Source organism: Haliotis rufescens, unplaced genomic scaffold (genome assembly GCF_023055435.1).
Source record: "Haliotis rufescens isolate VD_foot unplaced genomic scaffold, xgHalRufe1.0.p SCAF_5, whole genome shotgun sequence".
NCBI lineage: Eukaryota > Metazoa > Mollusca > Gastropoda > Lepetellida > Haliotidae > Haliotis > Haliotis rufescens.
Genome location: NW_025964223.1, coordinates 40,097,994 through 40,122,528, shown reverse-complemented (window position 1 = coordinate 40,122,528; position 24,535 = coordinate 40,097,994). Strand labels below are relative to the sequence as shown.

The window sequence follows — 24,535 nt, the reverse complement described above, 5'->3', positions numbered from 1 at the left end:
CAAATATGTGTGTGATGGAGGGTCATTTAGTATGGTTTTATGCCACTTTGTTTCCAGCAATATTACAGCGGGGGACACCAAAAAAGGCTTCCAGATTGTGCACATGTGGGGAGTCCAACCCGGGCATTCGGCATAACGTGGGAACACATTACCCTTTAGGATTCCCCACCACCCTGTGACTTGAGTGTAAGCAAGTTAACTGAATGTTCATTTTACTCATCCTTGACTTTACCATGTTACACAGTGTATCGAATCTCCATTCTATTGTGAAAAATACCCTGGAACCATTCGCTACCATCATGTGACTATAGCTACCAGACCATGGATTTTCTGATGGGTCTGGAATTGTGGTGTTGATACCCTGGTTATAAATCAAGACTTGCCAGTTGCTACAAAAAAAGCAAAGGTTTCAAATGCAGTCATAAGGCGTTGAAAAGGAAGGAAGGAATTATCCTTGACATGTTGTAAACATCATAATATTAACTCAAACGATGAACACTGCAATGTAGGTTAGTGAATGTTGTCTACACCAGTCAGTTACATAATGCTATATTACATAAATTAACAATCAAGCCTCGGTCAGGTAAACCTGCAGTTGACAGGATGGAAACAGGACAATCCGTACACACGGAGGTTCATAACCACCGAAAAAGGCTAGCCTGTACCTAAACTACCTGTACAACCCGTACCTGATTTGGAGTATTCATTCTTTATTTGTCTGTGTACACCTGTTTGGATGATCTGTACACAAATATGGAGGCCCATACACAAATTTGGGTGGATCCACACCCATTTATTTTCATACTCGTTGCATTTGTAACGAGTTGATATGATAGCAAGATGTCAAATATCATTTCCAGGTCATTGCTACAGATAAAACTAGAAGTGAAATAACGTTTAAGATCATATAACTTTCAATGTGTACGAAAATGCTTTTTGAGGTACGTGTCATCCAGTTGATTAGGTACAGGTGGGTATAAGCATGAATTATCCAACATTTGTGTACAAGTCCGCCAAACTATACAAGGTACAGATCTCCGTGGGAACGGATTGTCCAGTTTCCGACAGGATGACCAATGATACGTTTCAGGGTGTGATGACACCAATCAGTCAGTCAGTCAAACATGATCATCCAGAACTCATTGGGATTTGTAGGCTAGATGTATAGCTCTTGCTATGCACAGTATGGGTTATCATGGTTATGGTGGATTATTCTGCTTCAGAACATGTTAGAATCCAGGGGATGTAGCATGTGAAAATATCCCCTCAACTCATTCCTGATAATCTAGAAATCACGACATAAATTACAATTTGGTAATAAGCAAGCTAGAGTAGGTGATGAAGATCTCTAGTCCTAAAGTAAAGTGGCAAAGAAACCGCTTGACCTCTTTCTACAATCACATATTCGTAAATTCCACACATTTGTACATTCTAGGTTTCTCTTCATGTAATATCCCTACGTCCTGACTAATTCAGAAACAGTCATTGTTAGTCATGTCGCTAAACATATAGCATATCTCACTGCTACAATATATCGCCAATATGGAGTTTATTCTGGCATTGTTTAACTTGAGCACTGGAAGATTTATAAATGTCTAACCCCGCGTACCCGTCTTTCCTCTTTGCCTTGTACACATGGCCGTAAGTTCCTCTACCAACTTTACATCCTTCGTAGTCGAACAAATCTTCTACTTTAGCTCGTTCATTGGCTGTCTTCACTTTAAAATCGTAGTCCATCATATGTCCAGCTTTTCCATTGATACAAGCCGCGGTTCCTGTCAGCAAGATTCTGCAAACTCTGGACAGGGTTATGCGATAAATATCTCCGCCCGCTTGGTCCCGATTTCCAAATTATTAAGGTAAGTATGATACAGTTTGTTGGTAGATCTACATCGATATATAAGGTGTTTCGTATATTATTGACATAATTTGATATCTTGGAGTGTTTGTGTCAGAAAATATGACGAATAAGGTGATAACAACACTGTGTGGAGTTCTTGTTAATCCCTTCGTCAATGTATTACCTCCCTTGTCATATAATATTTCAAGCTCCTTCCCAGCGCGTGACACATTCGTTACACTCTACTATCGCTGTGAGAAGCTTGATAATATTTTACAAGCGCTTTATCATGAAACGTGTTAAAAATGGACAGTTATTTTTTTTGAAAAACTATTATCCAGGGGACACTACTCACTGGCTTGTCTGGTCCAGACTCGATTATTTACAGACCGCCGTGATATAGCTGGAATATTGCTGAGTGCGGCGTTAAACAACAAACATCAAACCTATTAATAATAAATGAGACCCGTGAAGGTCTGGAGTAGAATATGTCTTCAGCAACCAATGCTTGCCGTAAAAGGCGACTAGATTCTTGTCATAAGAGGCGACTAACGGGATCGGGTGGTCAGGCTCGCTGACTTGGTTCATTAATGTCATCGATCCCAATAGCTTTGATCGATGCTTATGATATCAATCATCGGATTTTCTGGTCCAGGCTCGATTATTTACAGACCGCCGTCATATAATTGGAATATTTTGGATTGCGGCGTTAAACAACAAACCAACCAACCAATAATAAATGAATATCCATTGTGAGCAGGGGATGTGTATACAGAGTACCATACATGTTAGATGTTGTTATTTCAATGTGATATCTTCCAGAAGAGTTCACGTGTTGTTCCATTCGTGAAGAGTAAAACTGGTGATTGAACAATTGATGCGACATAACACCATCTGAGCTGCTTAACATATTATGCGCTTCAAACAATGGGCCAAGGGTTTAATGTGATGTTGTGCTGAATTAAGATATGTGTGCATATGGTGTTATAAACTGTAAACACAATACTTGAGTTTGTTTTCTTTATTTTTCTCTGTGTCCGTTATGACATTTTTTGTGTGGCCGTTTTGAGTATGGGTTGTGACCGTTTTGACTTTTTCTGTGGCCGTTTTGATTTTATCTTTTGAGGCTATTCTGACATGAGGCCGTTTTGACCCGCTCCCGCTTGAGTTCTAAGTTGAGAATCATGAACGTCTCAAAATATCGAGTCCACCATCCGACCGAGGGGCTCGTAAAATCTACGTGTTCCAGCCATTATCGCGACCATAGTTTTGGAAGGGTGTTGATTCAAGAGATAATTGTACTGGAATGTCTTTTCATTCCAAAGCTATTTGGATGTAACTGATTAAGAAATACTTGAAATAAGGAATGCGAACTGACCCGGCTAGAACTATAGTCACCTGTCTCCTATCCAATGGCTGTGTGTACTGACACCCACCTGCCTGACACACACCGATCCTGCCATTTTGAGAATATTATGTCTAAGAAGCTGATTTGGGCGCTGTGTTGCTGAGATATTACCGATACGACGTTAAATATTGACTCCCACTCTCACTATGGGTTTTCGGGGATATATATGGCAGGGGCGAAACTATTATTATAGCTTACGTCTAAGAAAAAAAACAATTTGTTTTTACACCTAAAAAAGCAATTTAAAAAAAAATAAGTAAACCCCAGTTTACCATCTTTGCAGTAAATTATTAATTAAATCTCAACACGGTCGAACGTGATATTTATTGTCTAACTTGAAAATCGGAATCTATTCGCACTTTTAGATTTTTGTGGTAGATGGTTTATCACGCCCTCTTCAAATTGGTTTTGCCAACACTTAAAATTAGCCTAGTTGCGCCCCTGTGAAGACATGCTATGAAGTGTGTTATTTGGGCAGTACACGTGCCGCATCTTCCTTTTGTGCCACGTGTACCGTGTTTCGGCTGACGTGCATTAAAATGATGCGGTTAGTGATAAGAGAAAGAAACTACTCAACAGGAGTTGGGGGCACGGTGGCCCAGGCGTCTAAGGCGCCGCGATTCGCTGTGCAGAGTTGCGTCCCTTGAGCACGCCAGAAACCTATGATTGTGGGTTCAAATCCCGGTTCGTCCCGATTATGTTTCTAGGTTTGTCAGCACCATACCCGCAGCAATATATAAGGAATAATGTTAAAAAAGAGGCGTTAAACCGAACACACACACACACACACACACACACACTTAACCGAAGTAGGTACAACGTTAGAGAATACACTACTGTGACCAGATAACAATGACACTATTTGGACACAACTTTAAGAATGTATGTGCCGACTGACTTAAATGATTGTAGTTTCGCTTAATCATGGTGGCGGTTTCAAGTTAAGAACTAGATTAGTTCCTTGATAAGGAACTAAAATATAACATAGCAAGGTGGCGTGATTGAGTTGAATTATGTAGATGCATCTGCCGATTAGCAAATAGGTTACTCAGCGAGGAAATGGGGCATTTGCATTTAATCTGCAAACTTTTTTTCTCACTTGTTGGATCCTAGCGTTAAATTTGAATACCTTTGCAAAAATAACAGTTGTCGATGTAAAGTTCAATCTTTAACTGTATTACTGCAGCTGATTTACACTTGGTTTAATGTCACAGAACACTCCTATTATATAATATGTGATGTACTGTTCACTCAGGGAACCGGGGTAGAACAGGTCTTCAGCAACCAATGCTTGCCGTAAAAGGCGACTATGCTTATCGTAAGAGGTGAAAGGTGAACTACGAACCTAGAGGGTATGTTTTAATCGCGCAGCGCAGCGAGAATAGCGCCGAACACAAGTCAAACCAGTCGAGATTATAGTCCATAATAAGCACCTTTATTTATCCACGAAGAAAAAGCCGAATCATATTTCAGTACTTTCAAAGTTGTTGTTTCCCTTTAAACCTGGACTTCTGAAGTCTTGACAGAGTTATTTTGAATATCACTTCACCTCAACAAAGAAACATATTGTGAAAACAAAACTAGTAATTATGTTTACACAACAATGACTTCCTGAAACATTTATTATTTTCAAGGAACATGGGGTATTAGGTTGACACAGTCATGGTGGTATACATGATGCTGTTGACAATGATATCTCTAGAGTGGTATCGTTATTCATATTTCTTCATAATCAATCTTTTCAAAGTAATAGTGAGTGAGTATGGTTGTATGCCGCTTTTAGCATTATTCCAGCAATATCACGGCGGGGGACACCAGAAATGGGCTTCACACATTGTACCCATGTCGGGAATGGAACCGGGTCTTCGGCGTGACAAGTGAACGCTTTAACCACTAGGCTATCCGACCGCCCCCTACACTCAAAAGGAACCTGACTTGGCTGAAAGAGCCTTATCATGAGAGGGGTGAGGTCTGTGATAGAAATTGGCACTATATATATACTTGTACTAAAGTATAGACCTTGCTAAACTGCCCAATAGTTAAGACAATATGCCATTTTGAAGGCTTCTGCAATATATGTTATCATTATAAGATTATAAGGACTAGTGGACCATCACTGAGCAGCTACTATATCGGCTGTGCTAGCGGTGTTATGGCACATGGTGTCGGTCATTGAGTCGAGAAAGTGGTGCCAAAGAAACTCACTATCATTATCATCTCAACCTCTAACACTGTGATCAAATTAAATATTTTATTTCCCTTGCAATATTGATTTTTTTTAAAAAGCTTAATTTATAAACAAAAAGAAGTGCTACAAATCAGCTCACAAATGATAATTATCAGATGAAGCTTAAGCATTTTCAACAGAAGAATGTCTTTCAATTTTCACTAAAACTAGTTGACAAATATTCAGAAAGTTTCAGCTCTCTGGGCCTCAACTGCATTTTTGGAACAATAAGATACTTAAAGAGTTATAAAGTCAAATCTGTTTTGAGTAGGCATTCTATAATTAGGCTTTACTGATCACATCTCTTATTTTTTCTTAATTTGAAAAGTTTAATGTGATGAATGCATTTAAGTTTAGTTCCTAAAATTCAGCAGTCAGGGTCTTGTGGTTTCTGAGACATATATTCATTATGGTTTATAAGAGTTTGATTTATTAAATTTTTTGTTTTTCTTTGATATTTTATTTCACTGGTGTGAACAAAAGTAAGTCCCATTTTGCTACTACAATCTGTATGAATGCTTCCGACTCCTAGATTAATGGATTTGTAATCCTTTTCAAAAAAATTAAAAATGAACAAATCTTATCCCCATTATGGTGCTAGACATCTAGTGTCTAAAATTTAGATAAACTCCAGTCGGACTGGCATGTCTATAATAAATTGCCAGTCCCTTCAAAATGTTGACAGTCCAGACAAAGCTCCTTAGAGCAATTGAACCAACTTGCAATGCAATATTCAATAACCAAAACATGGAATACCCTCTTCAAAATTCAAGCCAAAGTTTTTCTTCTTATGCGCTGTGATGGATGCAGATACATATTTTGCCAATTGGCGATGAGTTCATTAGACAAAGTTGATAACCCTCTGAATGTCATTATCTAAATGCCACTCACCAAATGAGTTCTCATCCTTTATTTGGCTGACTAAATCTAAAAGAAATTAATATCAGCCAGACCATAGTATCTTCATGTTTTAAAAGTTGACAATCCATGACAAAAAAACAGCCCTTGTCAGCAGTGCAGGAAGGTATATTAATAACTGACACATCCCGCTACAGTTACATTTTGAGATCCTTCCAACGAGGCATGTTGTAGTCGTAAGTTGAAAGACAGATGACATGCAGGCCAATGGCGGCAAGCATGTCATGTAGTAAGCTAACTTGGATGCTTGGTCCAGATGAGAAAAAGACAGATGATAGATGAGGACAACAAGCTCCATATGTCACACAACGTATTTATTCCTGAATTTACACACACTATGGCAACGTTATCCAGGATAATGACTTGTCCTCGACCATTGAGGGATCCAAGGTGAATAAAGTTCCCAAGCTGTTCCCCATTATTTATCTAGATAGTGTCATTAATACATGAACTTCCACGTTCTGTCCTTGTAACTGATCTCACCAGCACGATACTTCTTCTCTCTCTCCCTCTGAAACAGTGGAAGCAGCAACATGAAATGAGCTGTTAAATCACAACACAGTGACACTAGGATATAGCTAGGACTACAAGCCAAGGGACTGACCATTTGATATTCAGAGAGGGAGGGAGGAGGGGATGAGGTAGATTTTAACCCCCCCCCCCCCCCCCCCATCCCACACACACACACACACACAGAAATTGTCCAAGAAAGTTCTTGAAATAACTGGCAGCCACAAAAAATGTGGTGTTTTTTCTTAAAAATATATTCAGGTTCATAGTTTTAATTTAAAATATATATCTCAGGTTTTGCCACTGTAATGAAAAACTATCTAATCCAGACAACATCCCAGCCCCCAGCCCCCAGCCCCCTAAATTGGGGAAAAACATTTTTTTACGTTCCAAACTCAGATTAAACAACATTGTATTTTAACACTGCATTCAATGCAATGATATAAAAATAAACAGTAGTCATGTTTGTTATAACTCTAATAACAGGAGTGTGGACAATTTTAATCCCAATTTTGGAATTTGTTCTGACATCTGCAGCACACTTGGTGTGGTGCCAAATATCGGCTGATGAGCCTGCAGATACATCCCTGGTGTCAGTACATTAACACGATAACAATTATTATACTCATGGTGGTATAACAGTAATTACTGGTTCGAGATGCTATGTGTGCAAACACATGATACAAACCTTGTTTATCTGGACACCTGCATTTTCTCCAATATTGTCCAGAGAAACAAGGTACTGGATATCTAAATCCCTTAACTGACCAGAGTTACCTCCCCTACCCAAAATTTAACAAGCTATAAAAAAAACTTTTGTTCCTAATGCATAACCCCACCCCATAGTCAAATGACTGGTAATAGGTAATGGGCAAACAGGAGGCTGTAGGTAATTAGCACAAATAGGTAATAGCAATGGACAAATGGAAACCAGCTGATTAACCAGCACAGACAATAATCAAAGCAGATAGGTTTCTTCGTTCATGGCTTGCTGGTGCCTCCTGATGTCAATGGCTTCTTGTAGTTTTCAGCGACAATTAACTGTTGGCTTCCCTTGTTGGTTTTTATGTTTATTTCCACCAGAAGACATATTATCCCCTTGTTAAGTTTCCACATTTGTTATCTTTACTGAAACATATGTATTGCTTTTTCTGCTTGATCTTCCGCTGTTTTATGGGAGAGAGATACAGATAATATTTTAATCTACTGGTGAGTGGTGGAATATTTATTCAGGGACTTCTTAGTGGACATTTGAGATATAACAAAAACAGTTACTTTCCATCTTCAGCAATAAACATTTATGTAAGGTATTATTGATGACACAATTTTCATATCGACAATTGCTAATATTTCTCCCCATCGATGATAATTCCGATTATCAATCTTTTTTGCCAGCCCTACAGAGAGCATCATCTTACATTAAGGTGAACACTTACCCTTCCTGAAATAGTCAGATATGAGAAAATGGCTACTGGCAATATGACGAAAGCAAAGCCCTGCCACACAGTCTTAGGTGAAGCCTTGAAGTAATCAACCTGGGATGACCTCATCGACATGAACCGTTGTATAGCAGGATCAAACTGAAACAGAACCACAAGACACATCATTTTTATCCAGAATGCAGAGCTCCAGATAAGCTGAGTATCTGCGTAAAATATGCATCAGAAATAAAATTCAAGCGTATCAAATACGCAACGAACATTACAGATATGCTACAAAAATAAAACTTGCGCGTATCATCAAAATATTGGGAAGTAACCCTGCGTATTTGATTAGCAAATCAGCAACTTATGTTGAAATTATATACGGACATTACGTCAACCTTGCCAAACTCCACGATGACAGTTACATCATGATCATTTGCCATCCCACTTTCTTGTGGAAGTATCGCAGTATTTTTGAGTCCTATAAAGCTCTCGAACCCACACAACACCAGTTTGCAGGGACTAGATGAATAGTGTTTTTAAATATTTAACTTAAATACCCACATGTGTAAAAACTAGTGGGTAACAGAAATTTTAATACCCAGATAGAATTACTGATACCCAATAATTTTAAAATGCATGGGTAAAATACCCACTACACCAAAAGCTTATCTGGAGCTCTGAGAATGACACTTTAACTATTAGTTAAGTGATATGCTTTACAAAATACATGTACACATACTCCATGTACTCTGTCGGCCTTATCTTCCACAGAGTGTTACATAACTCCTTTCCTACATGAGATGATGTTATATTTTAACATGTTGAATAAATCTCTGAATCGTGCATAATTCTAGTCATAGGCTACTATGCCTTCGGCAGTTCTCGCAGTATAATTGCTTTTTCAAAAATTTTGTGCACCTGAAAATTAGTAAACATGGCTGAGATATTATAACCATGATAACTGACTATTTTCATATAATCATTATGATCATAGGAGCAAGAAGAGCACAGAGGATACCAAATTTTAATATGAAAATACATAGAATCAAGTTGAAGAAATAAGTTGTTGAAACCTGGCGCGGGATTAGACTTTTATTAAGCACTGGTAAACACACAATTTGCTATGTTTTGTTTGTTGTTATTTTGAGTGAGTCTGTGCAAAGGCATTTTGGACAGCGACAAATGGGGTGTTTTCTGCCAGCAAAATGTGGGGCTGTCATGGCATGTCAGCGTTTTAGCCAGATATGATGTGAAATATGTGTCAGACCATTGACAGGTTGAGTATCTTGATAAACTTGTGCAAATATGTCAGGTAAAATCAGCTTATGAATATCTCTGAAAATGGCAATTTTCTACTTGTCCTTGTGATACCTTAACTATTAGGGCTTTTGTCGAGGACTTGAGTACTAGTGCCAATTTCTATCACTAGATGTGTGTATCCTAATGTTGTTTAGCATGTTTAGATTTTAAACAAATAAGGACTAGTGGACTTTTTATGTTAAGTTTCTATCACCGACATCTGACCAATTTTAGCAACATAAAGACAATAACATGACCATTTGCTTACAGCGTAGGTGTGTTAACATTGTCAAGGACTTGAAAATAAGGGACATGAGCAATGACTAATTAGGTTATGAAGTAAGAAAAATCTGCCCGTCGAAGTGACCAGGACACCGACAGCAAGTTATTTTATAGACGAGCGTTTAGCCCTGGTAGCAGTACTACAGCATGACTAAACTCGGGGAACTTTATAAACACTGTTACTGTATTAGGAGCATTAGCCCTGTGACGCATCACTCTCTCGCTGATAACAAATGCCGGGAAGGCCGTGTTGTGAACGAACGGTAAGACTGAGTGCTGAAGGTCATACAAAGATACAAACCATAAATCCTCCATTGTTTGCACCTTGGTGGGGGTTTGTGACTTTCTTTTGAAATTCCGCTTTTAATGCAGACCGCATCTTTGCTCTTTCTTGCACAGCTTTCAATTCATCTGCACTAACATCAAACACTTTCCAAGGATCCCACGGTCGTTTCGGTGCCGCCATGTTTGTTTGTAGCCGGAAATGGAATCCGACTTCCTTGAAATCCGGAAAACATGCATTAGTTTATACCGGATCAATTTAATCCGGAGCGAACCACAGTGATTAACTTTGGTAAAATTATATGTTAAATATTGTAATTGTGTCAACAATAACTTCAGTTTTGTGAAATCATTAAAGTTAAAAAAATTAGCAAACATACTTTAGTGTATCTAAAACATCGGTAACATAAGTTTTGTGTTTATTACGACACTGTGGGATCTCTCTCTCTCTCAATTTGCAAACAAAATGTCTGCAGCTGCTACATTTTATTTGTTTAATTGTTCTACGAGACTTTACTCTTGATATCCTTAAGTGCTTAAGGTTTTCTTGAGTCTGATGTTTATTGAAAGCTATTTCCTGTTTTTGTTGTAGCTTTTTGGCAGTCATACTAACACGTGGAGTTTACGATGTCTTTGAGATTGTTTCAGTGGCAATGTTTATTAAGGTATCAGAAAACAATTTCAATGGTCAAGATCATTTTTTAAATGATCAGTGTTCAATCGATTACTAAACAAAGTACGAAAAGACAGGCAAATCAGCCTTGGAAAATTGCCATTGGAAATAGAACTATCCACAAAGTGAGAGATAGCTTTAAGTCCGGTAGGAAAGTGATCGCTGCCGCACAAATCACCATGAACTGAACAAGAAAATTCATTAAAGAGAGATGGGTCAGAAACAGACAAACCCAAAGCAGAGTACGTACCTGTTGCTGGATGGCGGTAGGTGCTACTTCCATCATGAAGAAAGCATAGGCTATGCTTATCAAGCAATTATTCTAGCACTTTTCTCCTTATCATTCTGATGAGATGAACCCCATAAGGGATTGTGACCATTTAAGTCAATGGACATATCCAGATCCCCATTTGAGTGAGTGAGTGTGGTTTTACGCCGCTTTTAGCAATATTCCAGCAATATCCCGGCGGGGGACACCAGAAATGGGCTTCACCAATTGTACCCATGTCGGGGATCGAATCCGGGTCTTCGGCGTTACGATCGAACGCTTTAACCACCAGGCTACCCGACCGCCGCTGATACCCATTTGAAGAGAGATGATTGAGGTATATATGATCAGCATAAAGTTATTTCATGTAATCTAAAATACCAAATCTATTGAAAATGGATATAGGGTATCTGTATCCTTTTGTATCGGTTTTATTGAGTGGTCATTTCAAATGACCAAACTTGGCATTGTTTTGATGATCATGAGGACATGTGTGAACCAGAGCAATGAACACATTTAAGTTCAGATTTTCATGTGCTGCTATCATGATCTTCGCTGCCTCAACGATAGCAAGCAGCATGATTGTTACATGTTTTCTGTCCATGGCCAAGTGTCTGGCAATTAAAGCATCTGAGATGATTGGAAACATACTTGTCAATTCTCAAAGAGGAGCAACCTACTTTAATTGTTTGATGTAACATTGGAACATTAATCTTAAGCAGGCATGTGTTGGAAAGTGAATAGACTCATTCCTTCTTAAGTTGAAACGCTCAGCCTCAACTACACCCTGCATACGTAATTGACTCACAACGTTGAGAGATCAGCAAGACTCTTATCTCTGTCATCGATAATTCCTTTGCTGAAGTTCAGAAATTTAGGTGGTTAGCAGGTTGCTTCGATAAGATTTAAGAACAGCACCATATCTAATTTTCGTGACATTCTTTAAAGTTCCAGCGATACCTTTGATTGCTTTTTTCTAAAAAGTAGAACAAGAAGTCATTGGATTTTCATTAGATTCAGCAACGATGAACCGAGGCCAGGTTTCACGTTCTGGATAGCATAGTCTGGTGATCATATCTTCCTCATCATCAGTGTCATCTGTATGATAACGTAAATGCCTGTGGGTCTCCAGCAGTCGGTACCAAGCCTACACCGAGGGCATACTCAAGCAGAAACATAACTGACGTACCACTAGATTGGCCCATGAAACTCTTGGCAAATACTGCAAATAATTCAACATTCAAACAAACATATTTGGTTTCAGAACAATTTCAGAAGAAGAAAATTTGCAAAATAAGGACGAAATTGGGTGAAATCCTTGCATAAACAGATAACGCACAGGGCTTGGCATGACCAGTCGATTGTTGGACCGGGCCCATCCTACCACCCGTCTCGGCGAATTAAGAGTCGAAGTGGTGTATTTGGCACAGGAACACTATTCCTGGAACCTATGCCCTCAACCACCACTGGGGCACAACCCAGGGCCAACGGGATGCCAATTCGGTCGCCTTTTACGACCAGCAATGGGGTGCTGGGGACACATTCTACTCCCCACGGGGAGTGCCGTAACCGGCACATGCAGATAAGAGCTACAGAACCCTTTCCACATTCATAAGAAATCTCTGCTAAAAGCAGAGTCGTTTTACGATTCCGACTATATCATGAGCATGTGGAAATGATTTCTATCAAATAGTGATGATTCCAGGTGTGCGCGAAAGCGTCATCGTATTCTGTCCCACCTGTGGCATCCGTCACAAACACATGCTAAGGCAAGTCAGTTGTTCACCCGAAAGAAACCAAGTACACGTGAAAGTAGAGAAGTGTATCAGACATAATTTTTTGTCACTGGTGAGTCAAAATTGGAAATGCCCTCCACATGTCTACTATAAAACGCTGTGAAACCGTCACTGAGACAGTGGATGATTTTTTGACCAAGTGTCTTATGAAATCTTCGTAGAAAAACCTCTCCGTTAAAGTACCACACACATGGCCTTGTAAAAGTCACGGAAAAAATCTCTTGAAACCCATATATGTTTTTCTTTTGCAGATAAGTCTATATCGAGAGATAAAACAAGTCGAAAAATAACTGGATGCCATCTGGTCCTAAGAAACGTACGTGGCGAATTCTGGTATTCTTTTTGTCGGACAACGTACGATAAGAAGATTTCATAAAATGTAAGGTACAAGCCAAACTGTATAGCCTATGACATTGTCAAGAATTAACGGCTCGACTCAAAATGAAATAACTGAAATCCAATTGGCATTATTATATGAGAGTACGCAGAATGGCTGTTGTGTCTATTTGGACCCAAAAGGATAAAATAATCTTTTTTTCAATCACGCGAGTTGCTGATGTGTTGTGTTTAATGAATGGTTCGTTACCATGGTTACAGGTCACGTTCCGCATGTAGGCATATTGAAGTAAGCAGAAAACGAAGACACAAACTTTTTTTGTAAACAACAACTTCTATTACCTGTATTAACGACGTTGCAGGGCTACGCCTTACGCCTTCATCAGGTGCACAAAGTAAGCGTATACATTGTTATCTTTGTACCTTAATCCTACCCCGAATAAATGAGTGAATGAGTGAGTTACAATGTTACATCGCATCGGCAATATTGCAGCCATATTGCGATGAGAACTATAATCCTAATTATTATTAAATACCTGTCGACAAAAGGACAGTAAAACACCAAGGCAAGTATCTCATTTTTTGGTATAAAACAAACCAGATCGCACTTAAATAAGTTTTCAGTAGACTAGTTTGTAGAAATTAACACTGGGCTATAGACCACCAGCAACCAAAGGTAGACCACCTTATTGGAGATCATGGGGACTTACAATGATTTTTCATATCAGCATGTAAATATATAATAACATAAAATAATAATTCACATTCAAATATTCACCCAATGATGAGTCAATATGTAACCCCGAAACATCGTAGAATTTGTTATCCATAAACAGAAGTTTCACAGGTATCGTTACGTCTCTGTTGTCTGGTTTTATGTTTCATTTGCGAAAGTACACGCTCGTTTGAACAACTGGATGTACATGGTGCTTATTGATATAATTATAGCCAGATACGTAAAACCGGATGCTGATGATGATGATGACCGATATCACACATGTAAAGATGTTTTCTGAGTCCTTTTCAAACTTAACGACAAGGTTCTTTCGCCAGTCGACAGTCACAATCCAGTAATCATTTTAATAAGCCTTAACTGTATATTGAAAATGGAATGGGCACTGGTCTCTTTTGCTGTCAATAGGCAGTGTATACAGTGACACGACGGTGGCGATCCACCATCAACGGTTGGCGCAGGGAGGTAGTGCTCGCTATGACAGAGGTTGAACAAGCACAACGGCCTGGATCAGGGGTCCAACCGCCGGAGACTTCGGACTGACGGCGGGCGGTGGTATGACAATGACCTCAATCATCGTCTCTTCGAAGATGTGAGATCATCTCAAACGCCTTACTTGATATAACTTACTTTGTTGTCACGACTTCAGCGAGGCACTGGACCTTAAGAGGTTGAAATTCAAGTGACGATGATACTGTAATGGAATCTGTTCATTTATAACCGTTATCTGTTCCACGAATAGGAGGATCATTTGCTGTTCAGGTTAAACTCAGATTCACCAACTTCAGTAAAAAACCACGATTGCTTCTTAGAATGTCTCCACATCCTGTTACAAAAGCTATATGTTCTATATAAACTATATGTAACTATATCTCACTACTGAACAGACAGGACTGGTACAGCACCAATAACTTTCAAATATTGCCCAAAATGTCACAAAAGATATCAAAATTTAGGTCATTACCATTTAAAACCAGAGCTATATATGCCATATTTTGGCTGACATAAATATATGTGTCAATATGCATTGACGAATGTTCACAAAATGGTCCTAAGTGTAAAATGATATACAACTTTATACCCTTTGCAGTTTACACTCAAACATATTCGGGACAATATGAGACAAGAAGGTCGAAATGCGCATTGTACCGATGTTAAGCTTTTTGATAATCATACTTTTTGGAGGACAATTAAGATGAATAAGCATTATTAAGCTGTAAAACGTGATTCAGAAGAAGAAACTAAGATGTGACTATGACTTTGACAATTATGCTTTATTCTTAATTAGGACACACATTCTTAACATCAAACAAGACCAAAATTCATATCATATCAAGTGTTCAAAGCCATCTCTTTTATATTCGTTTACGAACAAATTCATTTTTCAGGCTTGTTCTATCCGAGTTAGATGAACCAGTCTGAACATGAAGGTCAATTCCCCAACAACGTCGATGCTGCTGCTGTGTTCATGACGTTGATGGTGCAAGGAGTTCACGACTTCACCATCGGACAGATCCCACCCTACATTGAACCCATGAATGAACCGGACCCCAAATTTAACATCCAGAATTTCACAACTGTTGCCATGTTCCACAAATCAGTTGCGGAGAAACTCCATGCAAGATTTAACATCAAAGTTCCTGGTCCTACACTTGATGGAGAAACTGGAGCGTAGGATAGAAACAATTTTAGATACTGGAAAAAAGTGGCCACTTTCATGGACGATACTTTTTAGATACTATTTAGACGTGTTTTCCTTTCATTCGTACAACTCACTTATTGTTTCTGGAAAATCTCACAATTCTACTGGTACGGATAAAGCTTTTTACTCAACTGCATTTCTCGAATCAAACTCAGCAAAAACTCAGCTGAGTTTTTAACTCAGGACTTAAGTTCGATCTCAGTTTGTTTTTTTATGCGATGTAAGCGGCCTTGGCGCGAGATTTGACTTCCGTTTCCAATGTAAACACGGAAGCGCGTGATGTTACGTTTTGTCGTCTGCTAACATATCCGCGATGGCTGAAAGCAAACTGAGGCCGAATTGGACTGCAGAAGAGCGAATTTTACTCATTGACAACGTGAACAAATCATCGTTCGACATGTATTCCAGTGGGTTTTCACGATCGGTAAGCCGCCTGGAAATAACCTGTCTCCTTCTCGATCTCCGCTTACGTCTATTAGCAATCGCCATTTTTGTCCGAATAAAAACTTAAGTAACCATGTAGGCTTACTTAAGTTTTATGTGGTTTCGAACTCAGTTTGAGTCGAAAATTGAACTCAGTTTGGTTGGAGAAATGCATTTTGCTGAGTTTTCTCAGATTTGAGTAAAAACTCAGACTTAAGTCAGTTTTTGAACTTATACTCCTCCAGGGATAGTAGATTTTGCGACAATATATCACTTCAATGCCCACCGATTTACCCAGCTCGGTCTCAGGGTGTTTCTGTTAGCCAACATAGAATATCCATATTACAACTGGTCACTTTTCACTAACCAAGGAGAACCCAAAAGAGTTATCGACGTCTTCGAGTTCTGGTACAAATTCACGTACTCCTTTATCAGAACTACCAGCCAGCTTGATGGAGAGGAACGAACCGTTAGCAATGTCAAGTTCTCAGCATAACGAAACGGTCATTCTCTTGCACAGCTATTCGTAATGATTAAGATGTGCAGTTTTGTTCGTGTGGGGTGTATTTGTCAAAATGAACCACCTACAGAAAGACTCATGACATTACAGATAAGGTTTAACGGGTCCAGAAAACCACCCGGCCAAGACCCAGGGCACACCGACAATTCGAGGCAGGGGAGATAACCAATACACGTCACCAACATCTGATATGCTCTATCAGTTAAATCGACGCCCATAATGATAAAGATTAAGACGTGACCTTGACGCCACAAAGCTTGGAGAGGACCTTTCGTTTCATCACTATTTGGTTGTGATTCATAGACACATTGTATGATGAAGTCGAAATCGTACAATAGACTTTGGAGTAGCCATAATCATTGACAGCAAGACATGAGCATTATAGACAGTATGCCTGTGACACTTATTTTTCAGTAATCCGTGCAAATATAGAATCTGCTCGCCACTCAATATTATCGTGAAAACTACATCTATATCAATGAAAATTAATAAGTATTTGAAAATACATATTTAAGTCATCACTAATAAGTCTAATATATTGATATTACGACTTAAGAGACATCAATAGTCGTCAACAACTTCTATTAAACGAAAACGGGCCGCCATTTTGAAATTATTTCTCCTTACACAAATCATAGAAGAGAGAAGCTTAAGTTTTCTTTTTATTGAATGAATGGATGAATAAATATTGTTTTACGCCGCATCAGCAATCCTCCAGTCATATACGGCGAGAACCAGTTAAAATTTCAAACACGTGCTTATAAAAAAAAAAAACATCCATAAAAGTATGATATCAAAGATCTTATAAAATGTCAGTCATATATCGCTGACAAATAGAAAAGACTTGACTATTTGGGTTAAAACCTACAATATTGTCCATTGTCATAAAGACGAATTTCTTTCACAAATGCTACAATTGTATGGCCATGAACTTGAATAAAAAGTTGTTCCAAAGTAGAAACATTAAAATATGTCGCACATATTAAATCCACACAGTCTTAAAGTATGTGTTTCATGGTAACTTGACATTGACAGGGAATACACATGGGAGCATCTTCTCCCTTTCATAGGAAAGCATGAGTAAAATTGTGAATGTCCTATACGACATCAGCGTAAAGCAACATCATCTACGGCAACCGACACTGATATTGTCAGTGGTTGAATATTGTGCAGCTTGTAAGTGGTTTGAGTATCTCAATTTGACTGCCAACATTTATTAACATATTGCCTAATAACTGGTTTACAATCAGTATATAGGTTCTTTTTATTGTGAAAAGTTGCTATTGTGAAATACTCATGAATAAAGAAAACGATATGTTTAACAAACGTTATCTTGCCTCTATCATAATGAACATCTGCATCTTTTCCAGTATCATTTTCAGACTTTTTACCCTAATATACAAGTTTACACACGTGTAAAAAGCGATAATAAATTTATCAGAAATATCTGAACGTACAGTAAACTTGTAGTCACGAACACATTTTAATACATGAATGAGGTAGCAAACATATATGAGATAACATACATCAAGTCAAAGCATTGTAAGAGTGTGCCATTAAATCACTGGAGAATGAAATAGTCGAGTAATTTTCTAACACAGCATGCAATGACACTGTACAGCGACGATCGCCGGATTTTGCCGAGTGGTGTCGGAAAAAAGCAGGGAAGCAGTGCGGTCAGTAGACCATGTCCAGGGTAGTTTCACGACCTGGTGACACAACTGATAACCAGTTAATTGTCCAATGTAGTCAATGATTTTCTTTTCACTAAACTCATGTAAAAAACTTCCAAGCAATCGTTTAATATATATTAGTGTGTATTTCCTTTTCTGATTATGGTGTTTCTTGATATATATTCATTGCAGATGTTTCAGGGTGTCTGTATGACATTTGGGTATAGGTCTGTGCGCGACATAGATATAACTTAGATAGAATGATGGTACATGGATACATAAAGAAGGTAGAAGCAAGCTACAATGCATAGATCGTTTCGATCCAATCTTTATTAATTCGCTTTCTTTTCCCCCCAAAAAACCAAGCCCATTTTTTATACAAACCCCATAAAAAAATCCTCAGGCAGAAATCTATTCCTTTGACAGATTGTTTAAAAAAAATGAATGGAAATAGTGGCGAACAGTGGCCTTCTCGAAGCCCAGACAGGAATCCTATCGAGCATCTATGTGAATCAATTAGGACGTAGGGTTAGAGCCAGTGATACTCTTGTACAGAATATTGACTTACACTGTTGATCATTTAAATGTGATGTGGGTATTATATTTGACTTCAAATAACATTTTTGATTGCTTTTTCATACCCATCTCTTCTGATCATCAAATTATCTTGGTGGTGCGATACTTGACGGGGTGTAATTTATTTTTGGTACTTATTAATTAATCTATATCTGTCTATTGAACTGACCAAAATGTCGAAGGGCCAATAACAAGTTGACTATTGCTAATCATCTAACAACAGAATGAAAAACAAATGTTTAATATGAGAATATAATGAATTTTGAAATGTTCGTAATAAAGTTTAACATTTCAGTATCTTGGTGGTACATTCTTCAGCACTGACAAACATGAGGGTAAATGTCCATGCTAATATGCATTCACGAATGTTTGCAAAATGACAGTAAGCGGAATACAATTCCACTAATCTACTAAGCAAATCGATTGTTTTGGCCAGAGGGTGGAATGAGCTGCCATTACACAAGGTCTCATCCGCAGGCTTCTTGGTTCCATGGGCAGGAGGTTTAATGTAGACATTTACAATAGTCGACACATCTTTTTCCACATACATATGGTCCTAAAAGCAGCATTGTAAACGTCACAAAAAGTATATCTTGAAAACGACACATGCGCTTTTAAAGGGGAACATATTTGGAGATAAAGCAATTTGAAAAGTGACTGGGACAACAATCTGGTCCAAGGGTATGTAGGTGACACATTTGTGATATCACACGATAAGAAGATCTCATGAAAGTGTATAAAACTTGCCGCTACACAGCAAGTGAGTGTTGACCTAACTTTGTCAGAAGTTGGTGTGTTGATATCCAGGTGAATTTGCGTAATGCTTCATGTGAGTACAAACACCCGTGTCGCCGTATGAATGTGAAAAGTGCATGTCAAACTGCATGCATGTCAAGAATTAACATATTGATTTACAATCCGACATCTCCTGTCAAAGTGAGTCAAAATAAGATAATCTATCGATTTGGATTATGAAAAGACAACACTTAGATGGTTGGTGCGTCTATGGGGACTCAAAACCAGAACAATCTTCTTTCATTTTTCATACACGTGAGTTGCTTTTAATGAATGATACGTTACAGGTCACGTTCCTGATACTAACATAACTTTCGAAATTTTTTTTGGAAGCATGTACTTTACAATGTAACATTATTTACACTTATTCTACGTTGGGTTTAAAAAGATATTTAGAAGTTGGTCTGAACCAGCACATTATTTAATGTTTGTAACATCTTTCGTTGCGTACTTCAGGTGCATTGTGAGAGCGTATATACTATCATTGTACTTTGATCCCTTCCAGAATAAACATTTCAGCATATGTATATGATAACTCACTTAAAAATACTCAATATTCAACAGATGAAGAGACAGGATGTAGCCATGAAACGTCGTTAAAAACAATAGAAAAGTTTCATATCATTATGTCTCAGTCGTCTGTTTTTATGTTTTATTTGCAAAACTACATGATTATTTGAACAAATGTTTCTATAAGCTGCTTATTGACCTTATATCAATGTAGCCAGATATGTTAAGTCTAGATGATGACGACGAGGAGGAGGAGTAGGATAACGGAGATGTAACGATCTCGCACATGTAACGGCTTTTTTTGAGTCGGTATCTAAGTTGACGTCAAGGTCACAATCCAGTGATCATTTAATTTTGCCATAACTTTACATTTACAGCAATCTGAATGGACACTGGCCTATTTCACCTTGAGCCTGTCCATAGGCAGTGTGTACAGTGACACGACGGTGACGATCCACTCTCAATGGTTGGCACAGGGAGGCAGTGCTCGCTATGACAGTAATAGGTGGAACAAGCACAACGGCCTTGATCAGGAGTCGTTTATTCCCAAATGTCGGAGCCTTCGGACTGACGCTGGGCGCTGGAATAACAATGGCTTAAGTTATCGTCTTTTCGAAGATGTAAGATCACCTTATACCAGTCATTTAACCAGTCAGTGTCTATCCACGGAGGGTTATATGTCAACCAACTGCAGTCTCTTCACAAACACTGAACATTAATCCAGTGTGACATCGTATAATTTTAACTACTTTGCTGACGTGATATTTATGCTAAAACACATAAGATTGTAAAGTGTATGGGAGCATGTACTGCATGCCGAGTGGTTGAATGTTCTTAATTGGAATTTGATACGTTGGATACGTTAGTTCAAAGGTGATATAGTCCAAATTACACTTCCAAATCGAAAGACACATAATTTCCCTCTCCTAACTGTTTACTTGATCGAATAAAAATTCTATTGTGATCAGTGGCCAGAGGACCCAAACCGAAGCGGCTACCCAGATCCCAACTACCTGAAGAATGCCACAAAACAGAAGGAACTGTTTTCCCTATACCTTGCTAACATTAACAGTGGTTATGAGAACGACATGATCATGATGTCGGAAGGTAAGAAGGTATTTGTGCACTAAGCCAAAGATAGAAAATACAATGATTAAAATAGGACATTAGGCAAACAATGTTCTTTGGCCTTGTTGAGAATAAAGAATGCATAATTATTCTGGGACTTTTCAACCCTTCAGATTCGGCAACCATTAAAGGCCCAACTTAATTTTACTTTAACCCCAAAGCTTGAAATTTGCAATTCTACATTTCATTTTAGTTAGGATACAGTGTTGTACATAACAGTTTTATTTGATATTTGTTTCAAAGCAAGTTAATAATAACCTTATTTTCCGGGCAATACATTGTTTATTTATGATTTTATTATCTTGAGTGAGGATATTGCACAAAAAGTCATATTAAAACATGCACTATTAACACCTGTTAGATGTACATATAAAGTAATTGATGAGGGTGACTTACACAATAAACTCCAAGCATTTGTACAATTTATTGCCAAAATGAGGTGCCTTGAAAAACACTTCGAGACTGGAAGGTCGTAAGGCACATGGTACACATGTCATGCTTCTTCATAATAATAATTTCTGGAGGGAACATCTACTATTTTCAATAGACATAATAAAGCTATTTCGGAAGAAGAAACTGAGATGATACCATGACTTTTGCAATGATATGTTATCCTTAGTTAGTCCATACATTCTTAGCTTCAATGTGTTAACATTTCATATCATAACTAGCATTCAAAACCGTTTCTTTTACATTCATTTACGACGAAATTTGTTTTGTACATATTTCTTTTTCTCATGCTTTTTACAGGTTTGTTTTACCCGAGTTGGATGAACCAGTCCGAACATGCAGGTCAATTCCCCAACAACGTCGATGCTGCTGCTGAGTTCATGATGCTGATGGTGCAAGGAGTTTACGAATTTACCAAAGGACAGATCCCACCCTACATTGAACCCATGAATGAACCGGAAGTCAACTATAACATCTTGAACCTCACGACTGTAGCCATGTTCCACAAATCAATTGCGGAGAAACTCCATGCAAGGTTTAACATCAAAGTTGCTGGTCCTACACTCGACGGGGAAACTGGATCGTCAGATAGAAACAACTTCACGTACTGGAAAATAGTGGCCAATTTCATGGACGTCACTTTAGACAATTTAGACGTGTTTTCCTTTCATTCGTACAACTCACTTATTGTTTCGGGGAAATCTTACAATCTTACTGGTATGAATGAAGCACGATTAGTAGCATTTGTCGACCTGGTTGAAAATTATGCCTATCTGAAGAAAAGGAAAATTGTCCCCCTGGTTATCAGTGAATATGGCCGCGATATTGTGTTAGGAATTGACAAATATGCTCAATCAGGTATAGTAGATTTTTCGACAATATATCATTCCAATGCCCATCGATTTACCCAGCTCGGTCTCAGGGAATACATTGACAGAGCAGTGGTGTTTCTTTTAGCCAATATACAAAATCCATATTACAACTGGTCTCTTTTCACTAACCAAGGAGAACCCAGAAGAGTTATCGACGTCTTCGAGTTCTGGTACAAATTCACGTCAGACTACTCCTTTATCAGAACTACCAGCCAGTATGATGGAGAGGAACGAACGGTGTCGCCGTTAGCAATGTCAAGTTCTCAGCATAACGAAACGGTCATTCTCTTGCACAGCTATTCGCAGGAGTCACAGGCCGTGAAGCTAGACTTTGAAGACGACTGGATCAAACCAACCACTGGAGAAGCTACTTGCGTTACCATCAATGACGACTGGTACCCGATCATCACCTTCAATGAAACCTTCGACATTCAGCAGACCCATGGAATTGTTGAGCTTCCTGCTGAAGCAACATGTCATTTTACATTCAAGACCCCTTCAAATAAACTGCCTTCTGTCACTCTCAACGAAACCACATACTACGGAGCTGATACACTTATACCAATCAAGGACAAATTCGCCTCAACAGTAATATATCTACCAAATGGACAATATTACAGTGCCAGACTGAGAGTTTCTGCCAGTTGGCCGATTAATGAAACAAACAGTGTAACATATCTAACCTTCAACGTTCACCGCCTTGACTCTTACTATAAGCTGTTTGATTCCGACAAGTTTAACAGCACCACCTATTGGGAGGTTTGGGAGTTTGTAGTCCCCACATCCTTATTTGTCACTGGGGCTAACCAGGTTCAGGTTCTCTTCTCTAACGACATGACAGCAGGATATGTTTCTTCATTTGCTCTTGTTACAGCCAAGTCTATCCCATCTGATTTGAAGTCATGATAATGATGACAGTTCCTCAAATGGGTTTTTATCGAAAAGAAAAACTGCCTTGGAAAATGCTCGATATAAGTAATTATGATTCAGTATGTTGAAAAAAATAGTCTGCCATAATATATACAAAGTTGGAAGGTGCTTGTTTAAAGACATATTTAGGCTGATAGTTTTAAAGAAACAATTATCTGGCTTTGCAGCTGTAGCTGAAAAAATGTCGTGTCTCCATACAAAATCCTCAATTGTAAAGTGTGTGCGAGTCTTTCCTAAATAAATGGAACATTGGTACATTGGATCAGATTTTACGTTGTCTATAGCGGTGGATGAGGAACACATTATATCTCTGAACAGAACAGAACAGAACCTTTTTTACACTCAGGCCGGGATCTTCGGCATATGAGGAATAAATTTGCAAACAGTATATACATAAGATGGCGGGGTGGTTTACATGGAAGATTTTACTGTTTTCATAATGACATTATAGAATGTTCAGAGTTTTTTTATTGACATTCATTTTTTTCAAAAAAATAAGTTCTTTAAATTAAAAGATATTTGGATTGTTACGTAGCATATGAATTTGGAACATATATGTCCTTGGGTGTTTAAAAAAAGGACAAAGAAACATATAATGGAATTCATCACCAACATCACTCATGTCGCAGAGTTTACACGTTCGTTCATTGACAGGGATTTGTGCCACCTACCTAGTTCAATAGGTAAATGGTGGCTTGAGGTTCTAAACAAAGAGAAAGGGATAGCTAATACATATCGCTTCAAGGATACCACCCAGATCTTCACCTACCACTTCAAGGTAACTGGATAAGCTGGAATGTCACCGTGCTGGATAAAATTGATGTTCATGTCAACAGATTTTTCTCTGATTTGACTTGCTTGACAATTTTGAGTCGTTCAATTTCGATACCTAAACAAAACTGATTTCACCGTAGCACCCAAATTTGTCTATTAAATCAGGGCACCAACATCCACAGA

The 24,535-nt window shown here is 38.4% G+C and overlaps 3 protein-coding genes across 12 annotated transcripts in view; 1 reads left to right on the top strand and 2 right to left on the bottom strand.

The window, feature by feature from the left end:
- LOC124112434 (cyclin-dependent kinase 8-like) overlaps window positions 1-1,805 on the bottom strand; it is a 32,554-nt gene extending 30,749 nt beyond the window's left edge. Inside the window, exons 1-2 of one of the 10 annotated variants that reach the window (XM_046472533.2) lie at window positions 1,610-1,805; window positions 321-389 (exon numbers count right to left, since the gene is read on the bottom strand). In XM_046472533.2, the coding sequence (XP_046328489.1) occupies window positions 321-389; window positions 1,610-1,740 (200 nt within the window). In that variant the 5' untranslated portion in view covers window positions 1,741-1,805. The other 9 variants (XM_048384555.1, XM_046472540.2, XM_048384556.1 and 6 more) reach the window with 9 other exon arrangements.
- A 4,885-nt stretch (window positions 1,806-6,690) lies between these two features.
- LOC124112431 lies at window positions 6,691-10,415 on the bottom strand. Its single transcript, XM_046472530.2, has 3 exons — window positions 10,213-10,415; window positions 8,340-8,483; window positions 6,691-6,904 (listed from the first exon to the last, which is right to left on the bottom strand). Exons 1-3 carry the CDS (start codon window positions 10,375-10,377, stop codon window positions 6,833-6,835), a joined length of 381 nt encoding a protein of 126 aa, XP_046328486.1. The 5' UTR covers window positions 10,378-10,415; the 3' UTR covers window positions 6,691-6,832.
- A 9,214-nt stretch (window positions 10,416-19,629) lies between these two features.
- Window positions 19,630-23,838, top strand: LOC124112430 (beta-porphyranase A-like). Its single transcript, XM_048384598.1, has 4 exons — window positions 19,630-19,722; window positions 20,576-20,818; window positions 21,167-21,305; window positions 22,077-23,838. The coding sequence occupies exons 1-4, from the start codon at window positions 19,714-19,716 to the stop codon at window positions 23,552-23,554; spliced, it is 1,869 nt and encodes a 622-aa protein (XP_048240555.1). The 5' UTR covers window positions 19,630-19,713; the 3' UTR covers window positions 23,555-23,838.
- Window positions 23,839-24,535: the final 697 nt, after the last annotated feature.